The following is a 13,096-nucleotide window of genomic DNA, read 5'->3' as shown; positions in this document are numbered from 1 at the left end:
ACTGGGGTTCACTCTCAGCGTTGTACATTCTGTGGGTTTGGACAAATGCATAATGGCATGCATCCCCCACTAGAGTACCATGCAGAGTCGTTTCCTGCCCTAAAACCCCTCTGTGTTCCACCTCTTCATCTCTCCCCTAACCACTGACAGCCAAGATTTTTTTTTTTTTTTTTGAGATGGAGTCTCGCTCTGTTGCCCAGGCTGGAGTGCAGTGGCATGATCTCAGCTCACTGCAAACTCTACCTCCCGGTTTCAAGCAATTCTCCTGCCTGAGTCTCCCGAGTAGCTGGGACTACAGACATATGCCACCATGCCTGGCTAGTTTTTGTATTTTTAGTAGAGACGGGGTTTCACCGTGTTAGCCAGGATGACCTCTATCTCCTGACCTTGTGATCCGCCAGCCTCGGCCTCCCAAAGTGCTGGGATTACAGGCGTGAGCCACCATGCCTGACCCCAAGATTCTTTTTTTTAAGAGAAAGCTGCCACAGTGCCTTAAAGACCTCTCTTCCTTCTCTCCTCTCTTGAGGACTGTAAACATTGAATTTTTGTTCAAATTTACATGTGATATCTCCCCTGCCATTATCTCATTTCTTCCACCTCAGTGAATGAAGCAGATGTACCCATGAGTAGGGAAGAATAAGGAATCATAGTGGAAATACAAAGCTTACTATCCCAAATGAGAAAGAAATGGAGGTGGAGGGCAGAGAGGAGGAGGAAGGAGACATGAGGGAACTGAAGCCACGGATGCAATATGCCTTTTTTTTTTTTTTTTTTTTGAGACAGGGTCTCACTCTGTCACCTTGGCTGGGGTGCATTGGCTTGACCTCAGTTCACTGCAACCTCCACCTCCTCAAGCGATCCTCCCACCTGAACCTCCCGAGTAGCTGGGACTACAGACACGCACCACCATGCCCAGCTAATGTTTGTATTTTTTGTAGAGATGGGGTTTCGCCATGTTGCTCAGGCTGGTCTCAAACTCCTGGGCTCAAGTGATCTGCCCACCTCAGCCACCTCATAGTGCTGGGATTACAGCCATGAGCCACCACACCCCGCCTTTTTTTTTTTTTTTTTTTTTTTAATGCTGACTGTCCCAGTTCACAAGGAGTATAGAGGACACACATCTGGATGGGACCAGGACAGAAAGACTTACATGGTCCTTGGGCATGGACAGGCTGTCATTCCCGAGCTTCTATGCCCATTAGGGCTAATATAGACATGGAGGACAGCTTTGACATCAAGCCTTTCCCCAGATGCAATCAGAGGTAGGAGAAGTCTCAAGGGGTCAGGATCAAGCCTCCCCCTAACGGTGCCCTTGACCACTTCATTTATTAGGGCAGATCTCCACATCAGGGCCCTCAAAGCTTGTCTAGAACCTTCCCACAGAAGGAAGCTGTGACTTGGGCTAATTAGACAAGTAAAATGAGGTTGAATGAGGCATCCTCCATGGCCCTTCCAGCTCCAAGGACTGGGAACCTCCAATGCATTAGGCATCGGGATGAGCTGGCTGCTCTCTCCCCATAGTGGCGATTCTCCCTTCCCAAGAGGTAAGAGACTCTCGGGAATTGAGGAGTGAACTGACACAGAATTGGGAGGCAAAATGCTTACGCAGCTACAGAGCCACCTCCACTCGTGGCCTCCTGGGCCACCAGTATCAGTTCCTTCCTCCCTTCGAGAGTCAGCTTAGCCCAGAGGTGGCTTGGTGGCAAAGCAGGTGTGCAGGGGCCTTCATCCTGTGCCCTTCTGCCATGCCACAGCTCTCTCCACTCTCAGCCATCAGTGCTAGTCCAGAGTCCCATAGTGGTTCCTAGGACTGTACTGCCCAGGCTTGCTGCAGGGGTGAATAAATGCTGGTTTGGTCAAATCTGAATCCTGGTGCCTGGCATTCCCAGCCCTGCATAGTCTGGGCTCTGCCATTTCATTTTCCCCCACCTGCTCTGGCCTGTATCCACTGTCCCACTCTGGCAGGGCTGCTCTCGGTCTCTCCCGTGCTGTGCTCAGCCATCTGCAGGCCTTTGTTAGTGTAGAATGCCACATCTAAAACACCCTTCCCCTCCACACTGGTGCAGCTGAGGACCTGTGAACTGTCTGTTCTCTGGTGCCCGGCCCCTGTTCGGTTTCCTAAACTTCTCTCCCCCTGCTCTTGCCCAGGGAGTATCCCTTCTCTCTTGCCCAGAGAGCGGCCTTTTCTTTGACTGTTGCCACCACACAGTTCCCTAGCACCCTGCAGGTGAATATCCAATGTTGCTCAGTGCTGACAGTGGATGAATGGATGGACGTACAGAGCATAAGTCCTCAGAGCGAGTTAAAGCCGAGCACAGCTCTCTCTTGCATGTAATTCCTATGCTAACAAATTGTGCAGTTTCTATGGACTCACCTACAGTCCTGTATGTAGTTGGTACTCACTTAATGTTTGTTAAATGACTTTATAGCATACCTATTCTTCCGTCCTCTCCTACTCAAACAAAAATGCCAAACAAATCAAAAAGTGCACAACTCAGTGAATTTTCGTAAAGTGTATATGCCCATGCAATCACTCCTGGATGAGAGAGTGGAACACTGTCATTGCCCAGGGGCCCTGCCCCGTGTCCCTTCCCCTAAGGGAGCTCCTAGCCTGAGTTGCATTACTTCTGGAACTTTATATCATTGAAATCATTCTGTGTCTGCGCTTTTGCTTAAGATTAAGTTTAAATGATAGAGCATCAGGCAGGGCGTGGTGGCTCACGCCTGTAATCTCAGAACTTTGGGAGGCTGAGGCAGGAGGATCACCTGAGGTCAGGAGTTCGAGACCAGCCTGATCAACATGGTGAAACCCCGTCTTTACCAAAAATACAAAAACTTGGCCGGGCCTGGTGGCGGCCACCTGTAACCCAGCTACTGGGGAGGCTGAGGCAGGAAAATCACTTGAAACCAACTGGGAGGTGGAGGTTGTAGTGAGCAAAGATCGTGCCATTACACTCCAGCCTGGGTGATGAGAGCAAAACTCCATCTCAAAAAAAAAAAAAAGATAAAGCATGGGTAAATCATAGGTCTAATAGTTCATTGTCTACTGAGTAATTTCTGGAATTTAGTCCAAATTCCTTCACTATTTTCAGCATCTGTGGAGCTCCCTTCTTTGAGTGTTATTATTTTCCATCTCCTTTTACAGGCTTTGCAGACGACTGAGTGGGGCAACTCCTTGGAACCTCAGCAGTCTGTGGGGGCCCGGTCACCTCTTTTTTTTTTTTTTTTAAGACAGAGTCTCCTTCTGTTGCCCAGGCTGGAGTGCAGTGGTGTGATCTCGGCTCACCGCTATCTCCACCTCCCAGTTTCAAGCGATTCTCTTGAGAATCGCTTACCAACATGGTAAAACCCGTCTCTACTAAAAATATAAAAATTAGCCAGGCGTGGTGGTGCACGCCTGTAATCCCAGCTACTTGGAAGGCTGAGGCAGGAGAATCACTTGAACCCAGGAGGCAGAGGTTGCAGTGAGCGGTGATTGCGCCACTACGCTCCAGCCTGGGCAACAGAGTAAGACTCTGTCTAAAATAAAATAAAATAAAATAAAATAAAATAAAATAAGATAAGATAAGATAGCAGTATTTTCCTCTTATGGTGCTTGATGGACAGGCTTGGGGAGGAGGCAGGGGACAGTGCGTTCTTTTACATGAGACTCAGGACTCTGTTCTGAGTCTGAATCTGATGAGGAATGAGCTTCCCCGCTGCATGTCACTGTCCTCTGTGCCAGCTTAGGGAGCTTCCGAGACCCTGATGGGGCTGGGGGTATCCTGAGGGACTTCCTGCCCATTGGGACTTTCTTCTAAGAAGCAAGGGGCTGCCAGAGAGCTGGGGGTGCCAGGGCTGCCTCCTTTCTCTGCCCCCTGACTTTCTGAGCACCTCTGTCCCTTCTCCTTCAGCGAGTGCCTGCCGAGGAGATCACCTATGAGACACTGAAGAAAGCCATTGGTAAGTCAGGCCAAGGGACTCTGGTTAGAAGGCAAAATGGGGTGGGGTCCTTGGGCCTGTTCCTACAGATGCAGCAGGACCTACCACCCTCCGCAGTGGGATCTAGCACCTGCATGAAGGGAGAGGCTGGTGGCTTTTGACCAACTCATCACAGCCACCAAAGCTGCCACTGAATGTCCCTTCTCTCCTGACGGGGGTCAGTAGTGGGGCCCTGTGTGGCCCACAGTGGGCAACGCTTTTGCCACTAAGGACAGCTGACTTTAAAAGTAATCAGTTGGCTGGGCGCAGTGGCTTACGCCAGCATATAATCCCAGCACTTTGGGAGGCCGAGGTGGGCAGATCTCAAAGTCAGGAGTTGGAGACCAGCCTGGCTAATATGGTAAAACCCTGTCTCTACTGAAAAAATGCAAAAATTAGCCAGGCATGGTGGCATGCACCTGTAATCACAGCTACTCGGGAGGCTGAGGCAGGAGAATTGCTTGAACCTAGGAGGCAGAGGTTGCAGTGAGCTGAGATTGCACCACTGCACTCCAGCCTAGGCGACAAAGCAAGACTCCATCTCAAAAAAAAAAAAAAAAAAAAAAAAAAAGTCATCAGTTGACAGCTGTAGGTAGAAAGCAATTCAGAGTAAATTTTTTTTTTTTTTTTTTTTTTTTTTTTGGTGAATTGTGATACAAAAGAACAAGCTGGCCAATGGAAGATATTAAGAATGAATCATATGAATGTCTATTTAATAAGGGCAGATGATTTTAAAATGCATTGTTACCCCTCTATCTGGATCATTGGACAACAACAGATTTTTTCTAACTGTTGACAAATTATGCCGTAAATGCCAAACTTTTAACTTTTTGTCATCATTAATGGTAGTCTCTCTGAATGTACACATTTCTTGCCCTTTTTTTTTTTTTTCTGAGACAGTCTTGCCCTGTCACCCAGGTTGGAGTGCAGTGACACCATCTTGGCTCACTACAACCTCTGCCTCCTGGGTTCAAGCAATTCTCCTGCCTCAGCCTCCCAAGTAACTGGGATTACAGGCGCCTGCCACCACACCTGGCTAATTTTTGTATTTTTAGTAGAAACAGGGTTTCACCATGTTGGCCAGGCTGGTCTCGAACTCCTGACCTTAGGTAGTCAGCCCTCCTTAGCCTCCCAAAGTGCTGGGATTACAGGCATAACCCACTGCACCTGGCCATTTCTTGCCTTCTGAAACTGAGTCTGGGCCAGGCATAGTGGCTCACACCTGTAATCCCAGCACTTTGGGAGGCCAAGATAGGAGGATCCTTTGAGCCCAGAAGTTTGAGACCAGCCTGGGCAACATAGTGAGACCTCATCTCTATTTTAAAAAACCCAACAGTATGATGGACATGTGTGACACACACCCCTTTTTCTTCTTGGTGCTAACTCGTCTTGGATACCAAGCAGCATGTGTAGAAGCCTTAAACTAAATGGCCTCGGGCTGCCCTGCCACAGGTGTTGCGTGTTGGCTTTCGTGGTCTGTGCGGCTTTACCATTGTCAATGTCCCTTTTCTTTTTTTGTTTATTTATTTTTGAGATGGAGTCTCATTCTGTCACCAGGCTAGAGTACAATGGCGCAATCTTAGCTCACTGCAACTTCCACCTCCCTGGTTCAAGCAATCCTCCTGCCTCAGCCTCCCAAGTAGCTGAGACTACAGGCATGTGCCACCACGCCTGGCTAATTTTTATATTTTTATTAGAGAGGGGGTTTCACCATGATGGCCAGGCTGGTCTCAAACTCCTGACCTCAAGGTATCCTCCCACCTCGGCCTCCCAAAATGCTGGGATTACAAGTGTGAGCCACCACACCCAGCCTCGATGTCCCTTTACAAAATACCCACAGAGTACTCGAAGGACCAACTGTTCAGGACCTTCAATTTAAGAGTCCTGGTGGGAGAGCAGCTACTTGGGGCTATAAGAGCCCCGCTGAAATGTCCTCCCATATAGTTCTCAAATTCTTACATGAGGAAGAAGGCTGAGCCCTCAGACAGAATCAGGAAGTGGTCCTGCCTTCCAGGGCTGAGTGAGGGCACCACACCTCTACACCACTGTCCCCTACTCTTCAGACGAGGGGAGAGCCCAAGCAATGCTCATGGACAGTGCTCCCCGGAGGAGTCCCTCCCCTTCCCCTCAGTGAGCAGGGCCTGGCACTAACCCAGCTCTCTGCGTCGCAGTGGACAGTGTAGCAGTGGAGGAGCAGGAGCGTGAGCGGCGGCGGCAGGTGGTGGAGAAGTTCCAGAAGGCACCCTTCGAGGAGATTGCCGCACACTGCGGGGCCCGGGTAAGTGAAGCGTGACATGGGCGAGTCCTAGGGAGCCGAGTCAAAACTGAATTTGGGTCCAGGACAGGATTAAGTTCCCAGGAGATCTTGGCTCTTTGACCACCCCACCTCCATCCCCTGGCAGACATTAGGGCTTGTATTCCAACGCAGGGAGCTCTGCTGTTGCCCCACCAGGCTTTCCCCAACGCCCCGATGCTGCATTGCTCCCCTATGAACGAAAAGACTTGGGTGTTTGTCTTGGGTCTCTCTGAGATCTCACACTTTTCACTTAAAGAAGAAGTCCTGAGCTGAGGCACCTGTCTGGCAGTCAGATCATGCTCACTGTGGTCCTGACAGCAGGCACACGAACAGCACTCACTGCGGACAACAGCTTCTTCTATTCATGAGCCACTTTCATTCTCATGATAACTCCATGAAGTTGGTGCCATTATGATCCCCACGTTATGGAGTGATGGGGGAGGGGTGTGTGGCAAAGGAAGATGGTCAATGTTGGCAGCAGGACCCTCTTCCAACCAGGGTACCTTAGCAGGGGGATGGAACAGCCAGGCCTTGGCAAAGAGACCAGAGAGAGAGGCAGCTGGACACATAGAAACGAGGAGCCATGTTTAGACTGGAGGGAGGAGCTCAGACAGTTCTGAAATTGATTCTACGCCGGGATTTATTAGCCCCTAATGTCAAGCTTAGTAACAATGAAACTTAACTGTAAACATTCAAAATCTACAAATAACCTATTCTCCCAACAAAATATAATATGTATAATTTTCTGTTTTATATATTTCATATATAATATTCATATATGAGTACATATATAACATGTAGATTTTCACGGGCCTGTGTTGTCCTAACCTCTCGTCCCACTTTGAGAGGGATGCCCATTTCATGAGCTAGGAATTAGGGCCCAGTCACGGAACACGTGCAGTCCCACTCTGCATCATTGACCTCATTACAGCCAGAAGTAATCAGAGATCATCTCTAAGCCACCAGTTTTGCAGCGCTGCCCCTTGCAAGTTAGAAAAGAGCTGGCACAGGCTGGGCACAGTGGCCCATGCCTGTACTCCCAGCACTTTGGGAGGCTGAAGCAGACGGATCACCTGAGATCAGGAGTTCAAGACCGGACTGGCCAACATAGCAAAACCCCATTTCTACTAAAAATACAAAAATTAGCCGGGCATGGTGGCAGGCGCCTGTAATCCCAGTCACTCAGGAGGAGTTGGGAGACTTGCTTGAACCCAGGAGGCAGAGGTTGCAGTGAGCTGAGGTCATGCCACTGCACTCCAGCCTGGGTGACAGAGCAAGACTCCTTCTCAATTAAAAAAAAAAATTAAATTAAATTAAAAAAAAGAAAGAAAAGAGCTGGCACTAGGGCAGTCTCCTGACTCCATGCCCAGCAGCCCTTACTGCCCCATCTTAAGGAGAAGGACCTTCCAGAGCTGCCTGCTGACATCCTCCCTGGTGATTCTGAGCCTCTGTCCTATCCCCAGCCAGCCTTCAGTAGGTGGCTTTCCCTGATCCGAATCTGCAGTCAGGGTCCAGTGGATAAGTGCTGGAGCGTGTTCACCTCTGCCTGCCTTCCTAAGGCTGTGGCTGCCCTGTACCTCCAGCGTATACTCTGGACACCCTGAGCCAGCTGGCAAAGGTTCTGAGCCCCCCACCCCTGCCAGCTCACTTCCCCCTGTTTGTGTCTAGGCATCGCTGCTCCAGAGCAAACTCAATCAGATCTTTGAAATCACCATCCGGTAAGTGGCAACCCTGGGCAGGGGACCTTGACCTCTGTGACCCAGTATTGGGGTTCCTCATCCTGAGTCCTTCTCTCACCCCTGTCTTCCCTCCTCCCCTCCCCAACTCCTCCTACCCCACCGCAATCTCTATCCCCTGGGCTGGAGGCGGCCACCAACTCTAACCCTCCCTATACAAGGAAATAGAGACCAGAGAGGGAAAGAGGCCGCCTCAATGAAACCTGGAAAGACCCAAGAGTCCTAGTGTCCCAGGCTGGCACTTTCTAAAGCAGCAGTGTCACTGCGGAGCCTGCAGAGAAGCTTGACTCCAAGCTGTAGATTCTAGTAAAATCTGGAATCCTGGGAACCTGTGGAATGAAGGGGTCACTGGTCCCTGTGCAAAAAGAAACCCAAGTCACCTACTCTGTTTGGTTGCACAAAGGTGGGATCCTGAAATTCTCTTTTCATGCCTTTCTCCCCATGTGTTCCTGCCGCCTAGGCCCCCACCAAGCCCATCGGGAACCATCACTGCAGCCTACGGTCAGCCGCAGAACCACTCCATCCCTGTCTACGAAATGAAGTTTCCCGATCTGTGTGTATACTGAATTCTAAGAGCCGGAGCCCCTCTAGGGGACGGGGTCTGAGGAGGGGCTCACTTCATGCCCACCCGACCACATGGAGATCTGGCTGGGATCTCTGAGAAAATGTCACCTTGGATGGCAGCGCCTCCCAGGCTAAGCCAAAGTGGAGACTCTCTGGTCCTTCTTGGCCCTCCTACCTCCTCCTCGTCTTCCCAGAGGGAGATCTCACCAATCAGCGTCTCACCTGCGCCCTCTTCGTCTTCTCTTATGTCAGCAGGGGCAGAGAATCGTGGGGTGTCTCTCGAGAGAAGCCGGGGGAAAGGGGCTTAGAAGCTCCTGCTTGGTGTTTTGAGTGAAGGGCTTCCACAGGGGGTGCATGTCCTCCCCAGAGGAGTGAGCTGGATGGAGACTTGGTTGGTGAGAGGAAGCTAAGGACTCTACTCCCCTGCGGAAGGAAGGCTGAGAGGGGGATGGCTCTCTCCTCCCCAGCACTGCCCCTGCTCCCCGCCTGTGTCCCTGCTGTGTCTCTCAGTCTCTTGCTCATCTCCCATTTGTCTGTGTTTCTACCATTAATGAATGCTGAGCCCTTGTAATGGAGCTGGGGTGGAGACAAAGGCAGCAAAGGGTAGGAAGCAGGATGCAAGGCTGGCAGGAGGCGGGCCTGTGGCATCAGCAGTCCCAGCGGGCAAGTGTGGTCCCTGTAGCAGCTTCTTACCTCCTTTGTTCTTGAGGAGCTTGTGTTGGGCTTCCACGGTCCTGTCTGCTGGATGTTTTCCAGAGTTGGCTTCTCTCTCTGTGATGTCTTTCTTCTGAGGGTCCCAAGGTGTTCCTGGCACCTCTGGGTTGAGGAAAGGCCGAACAAGATAATCTCGGAGGGGAACTGCAGGGTCCTCAAGATTTGCCCATATCACCTCCTATGGAAAAGGTTCCCAGCCTGACCTGGGTTGTAGGAGAGTGGGGAGGGTGGGATGAGTGGCGTTTTGGGGCTCAAGGATATCAGAAGCCAACTCTTTAGATGTTCCGTTTGAAGAAAGAAGGATCTAACACCTAATATTAGGATGATTTCTTCACTCTCTGGACAAAGTCTGGGACATTGGCACCACCTGGCAACGCCTGTGGCTTGGGAGAGGCCATGGAGACCCCTTTGGGTTCCGGGTTCCTGTTTTCCTGGTGTGCCGTCTATGTCTGTGTAATGAGGGTGTGCGGAGAGGAGCTAACACGGAGCCGGGCGGAGCCGCCCAGGAGGCAGTTTGCTACCTTCTTTGCCAATTCCCCTTTCTGGCCCCTTCTCCAGGAGCCTTTGTGTCTCCCGGGGTGCCACTGACAGAACCTCACCTGGGGCTCCGCCCATGGCAGTGCCGTGTGGTCCAAAATCTTCCTTTCCTTCTCTGTTAGTCACATTTCCTGTAACTCCTCTGAGCCGACATAACCTACAGTAAGATGTGAGTGTCAGATGTTCTCTCCCTGGAGTCTGCTTTCTAAAGGAGGCAGGGTGAGTAGATTTCTTGATCCAAAGGAATCTATTTTTATTTTTTTTTCTAGAGATGGGGGTCTCACTATGTTGCCCAGGCTGGCCTCGAACTCCTGAGTTTAAGTGATTCTCCCGCCTCAGCCTCCTGAGTAGCTGGGATTACAGGCATATGCCACCATGCCTGGCGAATTTTGTGTTTTTAGTAGAAATGGGGTTTCACCGTGTTGGCCAGGCTGGTCTCGAACTCCTGACCTCGAGGGATCCGCCCGCCTCAGCCTCTCAAAGTGCTGGGATTACAGGCGTGAGCCACTGCACCCGGCTTGGCACGCGGCTTCTGAATGGCCTGAGGGCAGGGCCCAGGCATGGAGGCTCCTGCACCCCCAAGGCTTTTTGGCTGTGTTTTGTGGTCTCTGGCTTATGCTCAACCCAATTTTACAAGCATGAACTTAGACTTCTCTTTAATATTTCTGTATTTAAAAACCACCTTTAAATTAACTCAAACTTGACAGCAACTAACCTTTGAAAGAAACTTTAAAGAAAATTGAAATCTTGATTCACAAACATGTTCTTTCCTCACTGGCTCCTCCCAGGTTTTATCCTGTGCCCAGCTTGGGTGAGAGACCCACTGTTTCTTGGGCCTACTTGACATTACAGTTCCCCAGTGGCAGCTTCATCCTGAGCACTGCCTGTGAACGCTGGTTCTGTGACTTGGCAGTCGCCTCCCTGGAGCATCTTTCCAGAGCCAGCATTAGAACCAGAGACCCCCAGGTCCACTCAGATGTTTCTGCCCCTCATCCCCATCCTGTGAATAGAGAGACAGAAAAGGCGCAGGTTCCTGCTGCTTAGACTCTGCTGTTACCTCTCCATCTGTCCCAGGCAGCTTTTCCTTTCCATCACTGCTGCTTGGCAAAAAAAGTGCTTCTTTTGAAGAACTGGTCATTTTTTGAGTGCCCTCTTCTCAGTTTCATTTAAACTTACACTCAGGAGAGTGTTGGGTTGTCTGCTGACATGGAGTAGAACCTGGATTCTGGCCAAATAGGCCAGAATCAGAAAGATGAAGGTGAGTGTGATCGTAGGTAATCTCCTCACCCTAGCACAGGCCCTGAGAGAGAGGCAAAGCAGTTTGACGGGATCCGGAGGGGAGGGAGGCACCCCGGCCCTTGGCCTGGCATCAGTGAGTCCTGCGTTCCAAGCCCCCGGAGGCTGGTGGCACTGCATTGTGCCCCTTTTTGCCACCCTTCTCTGCTGTGATTTTGAGCAAAGAGGAGTCAGTAAGCCCATTGAGACCAGCTGCTCCCAAAGCCCAAAGACTGCGGCTCTGTGGGGAAGGGCTAGCGTTGGTCAGGACTCTGCTGACAGCACTGAGAAGGCAGGAATGTATTTGAGATTTGGAAGTTCTGTTAATTTGGTGGAGTCAGGTGAATGGATAAGAAGCAGATCAGCAGAAAGCACCAGTGTGGTCCCGAGGCTCCCTCTGTTTTCCTTGCAATGGAGTCCCCAGCGCCTTGTGCCTGTTTCCATTTCCCTCTTTGAAAAGTAGAAATCAGTGGTTTCTTAACTCCTGAACAACCTTCTCACTGTAGAAGGAGCCTGAGCAGGTCAGAAGACCTAGAAAAGTCCTCAGATACCCCACTCTGTCCAACCCACTTTCTCATGTACAAATATAAATGAATGAGCAGGAAAAGAGGAGGTCTGGACCCACTAAAGTACTTGAAGAAGCACAAGTGTCTTAGATATGCCGCCTTTTGCCCTGGGTGTTCTAGATCCCATAGAACACGTTTCAGCTGGACTAAGAATCAGACTAGCCAGGGGTTCTTCTGAACAGCTCAGGCCAGACCTCTGGGCTCCTCTGGGGACCCTGGGATGTGAGGCCTTGCAGTTTCCATTCCATTGTCCCCAGGCCTTCTGACCTGGTGACAGAGAATGTCTGGGAAATGTGAGTCTGTTTTTCCCAGTTCCTCTTCATGACCAGGAAATGGCAGCTGGCCGGTTGGGGTCCTGTGGGAAAGGGCTAACCTGGGCTGTTAGGTAGATACTAGGTTTAAAGGTAGACAGGGAGATGGCATCATCAGGGCAGACCAGGCCTACTTCCTGTGACCCCAGACCTTGGCAGGCAGGTCTTGCTGAAACCAGGCATCTCCCTCACACCTGGGGAAAGGTTTAGGGCAACGTGTTGCCTCTTCATCCCGTTAACCCTAGAAATATTCTGGTTAGAGTGGCCCCTTACCCCAAATCTGGCCTAGGTCTGAAGACTGCAGAAGGATAGTCATGATGGGCCCATCCTAGAGCCTAGCTGGCTGGGTATGGCGGAGACAGGAGGGCGGGGGTACAGGAGGGCGGGGACAGGAGGGTGTCGGGAAGGGCCTGAGGCCAAAGCCAGTTTTCTGTGCTCCCTTTAGCCCCAGCCTGGTTGGCCAGATCTCCTCTCCTTCAGGGGACCGTGGGGCCACCCAAGCCAGTCACCTTCCTCTTCCAAGCTCTACCCCCATGACTGTTGATTTCTGGCACGTGGAGGCAGAGTTATGAATCCACAAATGCTGCAGCCCATACCTCGTAATGTGTCTGTGTCCACTTAGAGCCTCACAACCTGGCTGAGTGTGTGTGTGCATGTGTGTGTAGTATAGTTTGTAGTTGACAATATGTGTATATAATAGCTTGTGTATTTATATGTGAGTACAGAATTAGTGCCCGTGGCGGTTTTCTGTATTTTAAACCCATTGAATTGATTAGTTTTATTTTCGGGAAGTGGGAAAGGGGGAGTGGGGGGAAGTGTAGGAAGAAGGACTCTTAGCCAAATCATTCTCTAGGACTATTAGTCGCGATCTCCCAGTGAGCCATCATGATGCCCTTTTCAAATAAATGTTAATGTTGTCACCACATGGCTGTTTGATTTCTTTAAAGCAAATGGTTTTTTTTGAGAAGCAAATGCGATCTGAAAATACCAACAGTGTACTACTGACATTTAGCCACCTCCACTAACCATGACTTTACCTGTCTTAGAGGGAGAAGGTGCGGGGGAAAGGAGGCTACCAAGATGGAAACCTTAGGCCCAGCATGTCCAGCATGGGAGCATCCTGTTAGGAAGGCCTAG

General features: G+C 50.6%; 1 protein-coding gene across 4 annotated transcripts in view; it reads left to right on the top strand.

Annotated features, from left to right (window-relative positions):
• The window catches only part of EFR3B (EFR3 homolog B), a 115,118-nt gene extending 102,236 nt beyond the window's left edge, over positions 1-12,882 (top strand). For all 4 annotated transcript variants that reach the window (XM_074012209.1, XM_065527340.1, XM_074012208.1 and 1 more), the window contains 4 exons: positions 3,894-3,942; positions 6,132-6,238; positions 7,925-7,974; positions 8,453-12,882. In XM_074012209.1, the coding sequence (XP_073868310.1) occupies positions 3,894-3,942; positions 6,132-6,238; positions 7,925-7,974; positions 8,453-8,558 (312 nt within the window). In that variant the 3' untranslated portion in view covers positions 8,559-12,882. The remainder of the gene's footprint in view (positions 1-3,893; positions 3,943-6,131; positions 6,239-7,924; positions 7,975-8,452) is intronic.
• Positions 12,883-13,096: the final 214 nt, after the last annotated feature.

This window comes from Macaca fascicularis, chromosome 13 (genome assembly GCF_037993035.2).
Source record: "Macaca fascicularis isolate 582-1 chromosome 13, T2T-MFA8v1.1".
NCBI classification, from domain to species: Eukaryota; Metazoa; Chordata; class Mammalia; order Primates; family Cercopithecidae; genus Macaca; species Macaca fascicularis.
This window is presented reverse-complemented; position numbering and strand designations above follow the sequence as displayed.